Raw genomic sequence first — 12,496 nt, forward strand, 5'->3', positions numbered from 1 at the left:
CTTTGAGTCATGTGATGAAGCGGAGGTTGGAAAGTCCGAGTTTCCGCTCCCCTGTCATTGTTCGGGCAGAGAGTCCTAGTCTCCGCTCCGGATTCAATACCGTCTCCAGTTTCCAGTTCCGGACAGAAAGACCGAGTTTCCGTTCCGGATTCGGATGCATAGATGGAGATCACGTCCAATTCGTCTTCTTCTTCGTCCACCTGTTGACTCCAGGGTCTCCTATCGATGGGGTCCAGATGAATGGTGGTGTGATGCTTGTCGTGACACCGGCGGCATCTCTCCGCACTAGTGCAGTTTTCCGCTCGATGGGTCATTGCGAGGCAGTTGATACAATACTTCCCAAGTATTGCTTCGCGAAGTCGGTCCTCAGAATTTTTTGCCCTGTAGACCGGACACAGTCTTATCGGGTGTTTGCCGTTGCATAAGCGACACGATTGAGGATAGCGATGTGGGTGTTGTGCCGCTTTATTGCGCAAATGGGTGAAGCGAGTCATAGTTGCTGCAATAAATGGGTATATTTTTACGATCTGTTCGAACCGGGAACCATTTATTTAAATATTGTGGGGTGGCGTGTAATTTAGGCGGAAATTCTTAATGCATTTGGTATGACAAATTTTTGTTTATGGGATAAAAACAAGATTCTGTAAGTGTGAATGTGGCATTATGTGGTTACTAATTGTATTTCATAAACTTCCGCATGTGAATAGGGTATAATGGCTGAGTTGCGATCCATGAAAATGACAAGTGGATCGCCCACATGCCACGCATTCCATCATACAGGGATGCATGACAAGATAAAAATTATTTATACCACACGATTTAGTTTTGAATGAATTTTTCTTTTAAATAGTTAGACCTTGTAGTGCCAATGTGGTGTTCTCCATACAATGAAATATTTTTATGAATAACTTGAACTGCTAATTTCGTCATTATCCATTCAAAACTTCATTGAATTAAGCTGTCGAAATACGTATTAATCGACATTTAGAGAGTTTTTAGCCATTCTCGCAACCCTACAACTGGCCTGCCACCCAAAAAAAAAATTTGGATGCCCCTGAAGGCGATACTCGGCTAAAAACAGGGTAGCTCATATGCAGCAGAATTCATAAGTATAATTGCAGAACCGTTTGGTTATAAAATACATAAATATCATGTTTGCTTATGAAATTTACATCAAAATGTGTGATAGACTTATAAAAAAATTAATGCATTGATATTTGCTTATGACAATGCATCTTTAACCCGTATAATCCCAACTTTTTTTTTAATTATGTTTTGTATTCATTTAACCAATATGAGTAGTTGAAAAGACTACAAAAACTATATGCTTCAAGAATTTCCTCCATTTATTTCATGGTTTTTGGAAAAAGGACCGCCCCAAAAATGGGGCAATGGGCATATCAGGAAGCACTAAAAATTAATGAAGTTACTGATTTAAAAACGATTTTATTATTTAATAATGAAAATTATAATTTCAGTTCAGTTTTCATTAGGTTCAATAATAAAATAAAAATTTGAAGGATAACGAAAAAATATTATGAATGAAAAGACTCAAAACAATTCGTGTGACAGCCAACATCACATTTGCGGCATTTGGTGGTATTTTTGTGGCACTCTGCACATCTTATTTGAGTTGTACTGAATGTGATTATATGACCTTGACCGTCTAGACGAACACCATCCGGAACTCTTCGCCGTTATTAGTAGGCTTTAATGGGCGACCCAATGTTCTTTGATTGGAGTATTTTCCTAATTAGACAAAAAGAAGTTATTTTCAGTGGAAAGGTGAAGTTTGCATATATTACTTACCAAGATAAGTGGTAGTTATTACACGTATGAATGCTAAGTAATCCAAAGGATTTTTGACCATCTGGAGAAAGTTTATAAACTTGAAAAGCATTGTTTACGGATACGTTCAGAGGCCACATCAAAAGCTGCCAGTACCACTTCTTGCGATTGATACTAACTCGATAACATCCTACATTTTGATCGAGTCGGTCAGTTCCACCCATGTATCTATTATATTGCTGAATGCAAGATGGTTGTTGAATCGCTATCTTCCGTTTTTGGTTGCTTGACCATCGCTGTGCAGAACCCATCGGTGCTACCCCTTCGCAAGAAGAGGCCACAGTTACAACGTTGTTATCATTATAACGAATCAGCGTTATATACGATTTTTCATCGGTAATTTGATGATAGCTACCCCTAGATTTTGATTTCATGCTTTGAAGTGACTCCAGAGGTGCTTTCTCGACACGATTTGCTCGAATGGTGCCAGTGCCTTGATGACCAGACTGCTTTAGAGCCGTCAATAAACGGAGCGATGTAAGGAAATTATCCATGTAAACATGGACTTTGAATCCATCTGGTAGTTTCGAAACCAGATTTGTGACAACGGACCCACCGACCCCTAGGTCAGGATTAGTATTACCGGCAGAAGCCCCTTGGTAATGTTCGGCTTGAATCAGATATCCAAGACGCGTTGCCATGCACCAGACTTTATAACCAAAGCGGATGGGTTTGCCATGGATATGCTGCTTGGTGCTGTGGTGGCCATAGTAGGGTATCATGGATTCATCAATACTCACCTCCACATATCTCGGAGAGTATCTCATCCACCTTTCGTTTAGATTATCCCACAATGGTCGAATCTTCGTGAACTTGTCTTGTGGGTCCAACAATGTATTATCGCTAACATGCATATATCTCAAGATTTGTTCGAAGCGTGCTCTAGGCATTGAATTAGCTACGCCAGGATGATATGTATCAGCACCGGTGTCGCAAAACATTTGCTGTCTGGCACAGGCGCAGTACCCACTCAATAAAAAGATCGCAAGTACGAGTCGTATTTCTTCTCGGGTTACTTCAAATAGTTCGTTTCTTCCATAAACAACAAACTTGTTTGAGTTACATACTAACAAGTCGATTACTTCGTCATCGTAGAATAATTCAAACCATTGAACAGGTGTCCTAGCTATATTCAGAAAATCAGGTCTACCCCATTCTTGTCTTTCATATTCTGGAAGGTCCTTGCTCTTCCATTCCCTGTTTGAAAAAAGTTTATTTTTCTTTTTTCCGAATTGGGCTTGAAAAGAACTTTTCAAATGCGAAAGCGGAACGTCGTCTTCACTGTCATCAGTATTTGCATCGCCTTCCTCCCCAACAAATTCTCTTCTCAAACTATTACCACTTTTTCTAATGAGCTGTAACTGTCCTTCAGCAAGCAATTGATTACCTGACAGATGATTTAAGTCTCCTTCGACAGCATCATCTTCATTACTATCTCCATCACTTAGCATGTGATTGTCAGGTGGGCAAATATAGACATCTGCGTCCAAAATATCTTCATCATTGTCCAATATGTCAATTAATCCGCAACAATCAATCTGAAACATAGATTTCAGTAACGAAACCCCCATATCATACTAGAAAAAAGCAAAGTATTTTTCCACTAAAAATACGTCACTTACAGTTTTTGTAAAATCGTGTGGGCTGCCATGCTTAGCGCTCCAACAATGGGGCGGCACGAAAACTCTTCCACAGAACTTCACAAAAGCAACATTAAAATTTTGTTTTATATTTGTTACATCTAATATTGACAAATCTATTACTCAATGTAAAATACATTTATTTTCAAATACAAAAAATACAAAAACTTACCTGTTATTTCGCGCCATCGTAACTAGTACAAAATTTCAAACTGCGTGCATTCGTTTAAAAAATATACTTAAGTTAAGCGGAAAACAAAACACGTGTCAGTGTTGCCACGGCCTACAATAACACGCCACTAAAGCTTTTACGGAATATAAATAACCACTTTTTGTATAATTCAAAATTATAAGGCGTTTTAAAAATGGGGCGCTGGGCATATATGGGTTAAGTAGTTATAAATGTATTTATTACAACTAGCGAGTTACACTGAATGTCGAAACGGTTCACTAATTCGAGCTACCTTACTACGTTCACTTTGTGGAATGTGTGTATGTACAAATGTCAGAAGCCATTCAAGGTGCATTTATACAATGGAAAGAGTATACATACATATGTACATTTTTTCATTGCAAAAAATGACAGAATGGATTCAATGGAAATCCGTATACATACATGGCGAATTCATATTTCTTTTAAATTGTAATAATTTTTCTGGCACGCGGCGGTTGTGTAATTTGAAGGTTAGGTGAGGATTTGTAAAATATTGTATTATATAGCTGTGTTTGAATGTATTTCTTTCTTAATAACAGGAGGTTGCTTGGCATAATTTCTGCTGGTGTTATTTTCCGGAAAAATAAGACCAACATGAGGTTAAAATAAAAGAGTTGACTGCAGCGGATGCATTTGTCAACGCAATTTTGACTAAATTGAGTGGAACAGATGAATAATGTAACAAAAAATCGGTGCTTCGTTTCGGTAGCAGCCTAATTACTGCAAATTCATCGAACGCATCAAAAAAATGTATTTGGCAGGCATGATTTTACTCGAACGCTATAGCACATGTTCGAAAATCCTGAAGCTTCGGGTTCATTGCAAAAGCCCAGCTTGAGCTACGGTGGCGCCAAGCACATGCACACCAAGGGTGAACGTGAGCTTGTCGAATTCCTTACTGACGAAATTTTGGCTGAACGTAAATCACCAAATATTACGACGAATCCCACCACTTTGGATAGCTTCAGCGTTAAGCTGGTTGACGGTGTTGTGGAATTAACCAAGAAGAGTGATACGGAGAGCATCGTCATAAATTTCACTGCCAACCACACTGTAGACCCTGAAGATGAGCCTGAACTGGATCTCAATGCTGAAATCGGTAAGATGCGTAGCAAAACCATGCTTTGAAGTGGATTTTGTTAAGGGCCCAACCGCATTGTCATTCACATGCTAGTTCTTTTAGGGCACACTAGGGATGGGTAGTGGGGGGTAAAAACTCAATTTTTTTCCGAATTTCGAACATTGCCCAACCATTCGATTATTCGATTCGAAATTCGGTGGTGCAAATTCGATGTTCCAAAATTTATTTATTTTTATTTCAACTTCTTAATCGAGTTCGAGGTGTCAAATTCAAATAATCGCTTCCGCAGATGTTTACATTAAATATTTAACACCAAGTCATAAAATCTGTAACTTTCGTTCGATTTTCAAAAAGGAGGTAGGCGTCAAATGAAAAGGCTTGCCCTGTATATGTGTAATATGGTTTTAGTTTTGTGCCATATGTATATAAGAAAATCAAAATCAAATTATTTAATAAGTTAAATAAATTACCCCAATATGGGTATCAATCGAAATGGTTATGAATAAACTTTATTTTTTAGTTGCATTTACTTTAAAATACTATGCAACAATTAAGATATTTTTGAGGTGCTTGAAGAGAGTGGCCACCTGTCTAAAAAGTTCAACTCAAATTACACTATGGGACAGCCGAAACCAGCCCGGACTTTGTTGATATTCTCTGAAAGTATACCCATCCAGTAATAAAACACTCCGTGGATTTGCAAAAGTTAGCTCGTAGTTTTATTTCATGGCCTACTAAAGTTTTCATGTCTCGGCCTAAGTAATTTTCAAAAAAGTCGAAAAAATAGTTAAAATAACATGTCTGAGCGAAATCCAAGTTTAAGACATATATAATAAGATTTCATGGGAAATATTTTTGTAGAACATTTTAACCCATTAGCTCGCGCCTAAGAGGATTTTATTTGACTCTTACTTCAGGAAATCGCGCCAAAAGCAAATTTGGAAGGTCGCTAGAGGATTGATATATTCTAGAAAATTATTCTCCTGGAAATTTTACTAGGGGTCTTCGCAGGTGAAAGCTTCATGCCACCAACGTAAAAGCCTCTACACCAGGGGCGCACCTAGGAATATATTTTGGGAGGGGTTTATATTTCTGAAATTTGCTTCAGATAATATGCTCTTTAAAATACATTTGTTTAGGCCCATACCTAAATATGCTGCACCACCCTAATGCGCGTTAAATAATTTTGTATCTGAGTGCACACACACATATATAAGATACGGCTAACATTCCAGCCGTTAACAATATGCCCCGCCGTACGGTAACTAAGTTGAGGGGAAACTCAACGAAGGTTACTGTTCGGCGGGCTCAAACCCTTTTTCGTTTGTTAGCACTCCTTCACTTCCTTGAAGACCAGCATAGCGACTGCCAGCCACCACACCACGTCAGAAAGGTAATCTTATCAAGCTATCAGCAAAATATCTATTTCAATTCACACTGTTTTATTAAACATTTTCCTCCACAAATAAAGAACACATTTGTTATTATTGTTAAGAATTACACACTAATACGCTGTTGTTTTTTTCACTTATTTTTCTTTACGTGCGAGCGCCTTAACAACCCAAAGACGCCGGCGCGTAAATATTGGTCCATCTCAGCCGAGAAATTGACCTCCGAGTACTCCACAGCGCCAGAAATGCAGTCCACACGCACCACTGCCGCTTGATCGCCACATTATCAAAAATTTGCAACAGGATAATCTGCCAGTTGAAGGCTTCTTTATTATTGAGACACCATAAAAGGACACAGCAGAAACAGTTCCAGCAGCTACATTTGCCACAGCAGCTACAGTTCCAGCAACTTATTTTGTCACAAAAGCAGCACTTCCATTTACAAAGGTACGTGGTTTTGATTTCACACCTCAGTGCACTTTCAAACATTATTTATAAAATCGAGTGTCAAACAAAATGTCGCGGGTGAAGTTGTGAGAAAAAAGGATAAAAAAGATTTAATTTGCCTTTGAACTTTATAAAAAAAAAAAAATTTTTTGCAAACCGTTCGTTTTGTTTTTGTTTTCCACATTCGCTATTAAGATACAGCGAAGATACCGCCATTTTGAAGTGAACAGGTGTTGTTGTTGCAAAGTGATTTATTTAAAGCGAAGCACTTGCTTAATACAAGTTTTTTTTTTTTCGGTGCACGATTTTAAGTTCATATCACTTTTCACTTTGATTTTGGTATTTTATTATAACTCCTTTCGTGTCACTGATCTATAAGAGTTTTTCCAGCCTTGTGCTAGTAAGATTTCACTTGGGACGTAGTGGTTGGGGTAAAGTTACTTGTTTTAATCAAAGCACTTGTTTAATAAAAGTTTTTATCGGTACACATTTTTAGTTCGTATCATCTCACTTTCGGGTAGATATTTTTTTTTATTTTTTTTGCTTTTTTTGTAAAAACTTTTTCCGGTCACTGGTTTAATAACTTTTCTCAGCTTTGTGCTATAAGATTTCACTTGGTACGTTGTTGTTGAGGTTAAGTAAAAACTTTTAATATAGGTACTTACACAGCAGATTTCGCAGCGTACAATTTTAAATTCTTATCATTTTCACCTGTTGACTTTGATATTTTAATTATAATTCCACCTTAGTGTCACTGGTTACAGATTGGGTTAGTTAGTGTCTTAAACACTTCACTTCACTTTTTTAGGGTATCAAATATTTGATTGTGCATGTAAGCACATACATACATAATATATTGTATTTTGGAGAACGACGGGTTCTTTTTTTCCCTCTTTTTGTTCACAACATTCACTTTCGCGACAAAATTCACTTCTGGCAGACGCGACCGATTACAATATTGTATACACTATATATATATAAAGAGTTGGGTGGCAAGTAATTTTCCATACGCACACACATACATATATATAACTCGTCTTTGCTGAAACAAAATAAAAAAAAAATATTTTAATAATTAAGTCGTTAAAAGAAAAACGAAATCCTCGGCTTTTCAATTAATCTGGTGTGGTTTTATTCAGGTGTCGATATTTTTCACGTCGATTTCCATTCTAATTAAATAAATTAAATCTGCGATCAGAAAAAAAAAAAAAAATCTTTCTTTGTTCAAATTTAACGAACCTTAAAAGGAAAAATTGATGCTTTTATTCGTCAGGCAGATGCAGTAGCAGAGTTCGAATCTGACTACAATTCCATGCAGCCATCAGAACACTCAAAGCACTCCTTAGCTTTTCAAAAAGAGGAATTGAAGGCTCTATGGGAAAAGGTGAAGGGGTCCTATGATGAACTCTGCGCTTCAAAAGAGCTCGATAGTAAAGACCTGACTTCAATAAAAAAGATGTACAAAAGCACATACTTCAGTTTTTTGCGGTGCCAAGCAGCAATGGCTGAACTTTTAGAGCAACTTGCAAAGACTGAAAAAGAAAGTGAGTATATGTCTAGTCGCGAGCTCAATATTCATCTGCCTCCGTGTGACACGGATATATTTAAAGGGGATTACCTTTCATGGCCATCATTTAGGGATATGTTTACGGCCTTATATATCCTGAATAAGCGCCTTACCCCTGTTGAGAAGCTGTACCATCTCAGGCAAAAAACGCAAGGGGAGGCCAAAGAAATTGTCCAAAGATGTCAGTTGACCAATGATGGTTTTCAAACCGCATGGAAAAATCTATGCGACAGATACGAAAACAAACGTATCCTGGTCAATAGTCAATTGAGGATTTTATTTAATTTGAAAGCAGTTGAGAGTGAATGCGGTAGCTCCATTAAGAAGCTGCAACGTGATATCAACAACTGCATCTCGGCGCTTCAATGTCACCAGATTGACGTTTCCAGCTGGGATGCGATATTCACGTATCTGTGCTCGACAAAACTGCCAGAACATACACTGGCACTATGGGAGCAAACCATAGAGAAAAGAACGGAAGTATCAAAGTGGGAGGACATGGATAATTTCTTATCAAGTAGGTTTCAGACCCTGGAGACAGTAAAAGGCATTAGGGAGAGCAAGCCAAATAAAGCCCCTAAGCCACAAAACATACATCAGTCTTCAGAATGGACTCCAAAAAGGCTTGGCGCCTTCCAAGCCAGCGTGGAAAAACCCACATGCAAAATGTGCCATAGCCATGAGCACAGGCTAAAAAGGTGTGACAAATTTCACAATCTTACTCCACTAAAGCGACTCGAATTTATTAAGAGCATCCACAGTTGCTTGAATTGCTTGTCAGCCGGACATACAGTCACGAAATGTACGAGTCCGTTTAATTGCAGTACGTGTCATTCAAGACATCACACGTTGCTGCATATGCAAGCAACTCAGCCAAAAGCAACAGCTCTTAGTGCACCTCCAAGTCCGTCCGACGATATAGCCTCTACTTCTGAGCAAGCAAAAAGGCGGGAAGCTGCGAAAAAGAATAAAGCAGTTAATAAAGTTAATTCATGTCATGCCAACTCAAATAAAGGAGTACTATTAGGAACGGCACGGGTCAACATTCATCATAATGGTGTAAATTATTCAGCGAGAGCGCTAATTGATTCTGGTTCTGAGTGTTCTTTCATAACCGAAAGACTCAAACGAAGAATCAACCTGCCATCGAAACCCTTGCATGCCCAAGTGTCGGGCATCAATAATTCAATATCTGCGCAGGTAAAAGAAGCGTGTGCTATTCATTTGCGATCTCCTACGGATCCGTTAATCAATATAAACACGACCGTCTTAGTTTTGCAACAATTGACAGGGGATTTGCCTACTTGCCAAGTAAGCGCAATGACGCGGCAAGCATTCCCAGACTTGATGTTGGCGGACAAGAGATTCTTCGTCAACGAGCCCGTTGACCTCGTCTTAGGCGGAGACGTCTCCCCCAAATCATTTTAAGCGGGTTAAAGAAGAACATCCTAAATACACTTCTCGCACAAGAAACCGTGTTCGGTTGGATACTGACCGGTCAAGCGGAATCATCGAATGCAATCAATAAAAGAGTATAATTTTTTAATGAAGTTACTGTGGATAAACAGTTAACGGCCTTCTGGGAGCTAGAAGATATCCCCAAGAAAAGAAGTATGAATGCCGATGATATATATTGTGAAAGGCTTTTCAAAGCAACGACAAAGCGAAATGATGGTGGGAAGTACATTGTCTCCTTACCCTTCAGGCAAGATTTTCCAAATAATGTTTGTCTAGGACCATCACTAAAAAGCGCTTGCTCTCAGTTCTACCGGAACGAGACGCGACTAGCAAAAAAACCTGTTCTTCAAACAGAGTACAACCGGGTTTTATGTGAATATGAAACATTGGGCCACATGTCAAAGATTTCAACTACCGTATCACCAGAGTCAACCGACTGTTATTTCCTACCACATCATGCTGTGTTAAAAGAGGAGAGCACCACAACAAAGGTCAGAGTGGTATTTAATGCATCATGCCCAACCGCCAACGATATGAGTTTAAATGACGTCCTCCTTCCAGGTCCTGTACTTCAGGCCGATTTAACTATCCTCATACTCCGTTGGAGACTGTTCCAATACGTCTTCAACAGCGATATAGAGAAAATGTATCGGCAAATATACGTAAACGAGAATCAAACGAAATATCAGCGCATAGTTTTTCGCACCTGCCCAAGAGACCCAATTAGTTTATACGAATTAAAAACGGTGACTTTTGGCATCAACTGTGCTCCTTATCTCGCGATAAGGACATTGCATCAACTAGCTGATGAGGTTGAGAGCTCGTTTCCAATCGCATCCGAAATTTTGCGAAAGTGTATGTACGTGGACGACGTACTTGCTGGAGGACACAGCATCGAAGCAGCGATTAAAGCTCGAGAAGAAATCCTACAGGTACTGGATTCAGCAGGGTTCCCGTTAAGAAGGTGGACTTCGAACTCCAGTAAAATACTTGAAGGTATACCGAAATCTCATTTACTCACCGAAGATTTTCTAGAGTTTGAAGATTCTAGTGCGGTAAAAGCACTTGGCATCAGATGGAATGCCAAATCTGACTACTTCTATTTCACAGCAAAACCAATAGAAAATCGTGACGTCATCACCAAAAGAGCGATACTTTCAGCTATCGCCAAACTGTTTGACCCGCTCGGTTGGCTCGCTCCAGTGGTAATTGTCGCCAAGATCATTATGCAAAATATTTGGTTGGAGGGAACTGGTTGGGACGATACCGTGTCTACGACCACAATAGATCGTTGGCAGGCATTTATGCACGACTACATGGACATTAATACCATTCGCATACCAAGATGGGTTCACTTTACGCAAACAGATGACGCCGAAATACATGGATTCAGCGACGCTTCGGAGAAAGTATACGCGGCGACTGTTTTCTTGAGAGTTAAGACTGCGGAAAGAGTTGTGGTCAGCCTTCTAATGGCAAAAACAAAGGTAGCGCCCGTCAAAACAGTATCGTTACCACGATTAGAACTTTGCGGCGCAGTTTTGCTTTAGGAAACCTTAGAAGCGGTCGTCGAAAATCTGAGTCTTGGACATTTGAAAATAAATCTCTGGACAGAATCGACAATAGTTCTAGCATGGATCCGGAAACCACCGTGTTCGTGGTCAACTTTCGTTGCTCACCGAGTAACAAAAATTGTAGACAAGGTGGGAACCGAAAACTGGCGTCATGTGGATTCGGCATCAAACCCAGCAGATCTGGCGAGTAGAGGACTTTCGGCTAGTGAGCTAGTCAATAACTCCTTGTGGTGGCAGGGTCCTTCTTGGTTACAAGAAGACAAGTCAAAATGGCCAGCACAAGAAGCGAACTACGACACAGTCATAGAGGAAAAAAGGGTGCAAGTTCACGCAACAACTAGCACAAATAACTTTGAAATTCTCGACAGATTTTCAGATTTCTCAAGAGCTTTGAGAGTCATCTCATATATTATGAGATTCTATCAAAGAACTCACCCCAGTACAAAATCTTCTTTTAAAGCGGAGTCTTCATTAATTTCGCCGGCCGAAATTAAAACAACGACACAACGCTTAATAACTATTTATCAACAACGACACTATAGAGAAGAATATGAACAATTGAAATCAGGTAAATCCATCGAAGCGAAAAGCGAAATTTTGCCCCTTAATCCATTCATCGACAAGGATGATGTTATGAGGACTGGTGGTCGTCTTGGCGCATCCCTTGACTTGGCCTACAGTGAGCGCCATCCAATTATTCTCCCATATGCTTGCAGGTTAACTCGGCTTATTGTCCAGTTCGTCCATAAAATCTCCTTACACGGGGAAAACCAACTGATGCTGCGTCTTATACGTACGCAATACGGGATCCCGCGAGTAAAAAATATGATACGGTCCATCATCCACAATTGTAAAATCTGCACGATCCACAGGAAACGGTCATCAACCCAGCTTATGGGGAATCTTCCAACTAAACGCACTACATTTTCGCGTGCGTTCACAAACACCGGTGTAGATTTCGCGGGGCCTTTTGACATTAAAACCTACCGCGGTCGAGGATGTCGTCTGTCAAAAGGCTACGTTTGTCTCTTCGTCTGTTTCTCGACTAAGGCCATCCACCTGGAAGCCACTAGTGACCTTAGTACTGCTTCTTTCCTAGCAGCATTTGCCAGATTTATTGCTAGACGAGGGTGCCCAAAGAATATTTACTCCGACAATGGAACTAACTTTGTCGGAGCCTCTCGGTCTTGGCGATCCGAATTTAAAGCCTTCGTGGCCGACTCGCGCAATCAGGCCCTGTCTAAATACTGCCACCAAGCTCTATCGTGGCATTTTA

General features: G+C 39.7%; 1 protein-coding gene and 1 pseudogene across 1 annotated transcript; one reads left to right on the forward strand and one right to left on the reverse strand.

Moving 5' to 3' along the window:
* Positions 1 to 1,666: 1,666 nt before the first annotated feature.
* Positions 1,667 to 2,738, reverse strand: LOC118749846 (piggyBac transposable element-derived protein 3-like). The gene is made up of 3 exons (XM_036484626.1): positions 1,968 to 2,738; positions 1,810 to 1,870; positions 1,667 to 1,749 (listed from the first exon to the last, which is right to left on the reverse strand). The coding sequence occupies exons 1-3, from the start codon at positions 2,736 to 2,738 to the stop codon at positions 1,667 to 1,669; spliced, it is 915 nt and encodes a 304-aa protein (XP_036340519.1).
* A 1,650-nt stretch (positions 2,739 to 4,388) lies between these two features.
* On the forward strand, positions 4,389 to 4,911 carry LOC118749847 (annotated as a pseudogene).
* Positions 4,912 to 12,496: the final 7,585 nt, after the last annotated feature.

This window comes from Rhagoletis pomonella, unplaced genomic scaffold, assembly GCF_013731165.1.
Source record: "Rhagoletis pomonella isolate Grant_MI unplaced genomic scaffold, Rhpom_1.0 Rhpom_scaffold_00066, whole genome shotgun sequence".
NCBI lineage: Eukaryota > Metazoa > Arthropoda > Insecta > Diptera > Tephritidae > Rhagoletis > Rhagoletis pomonella.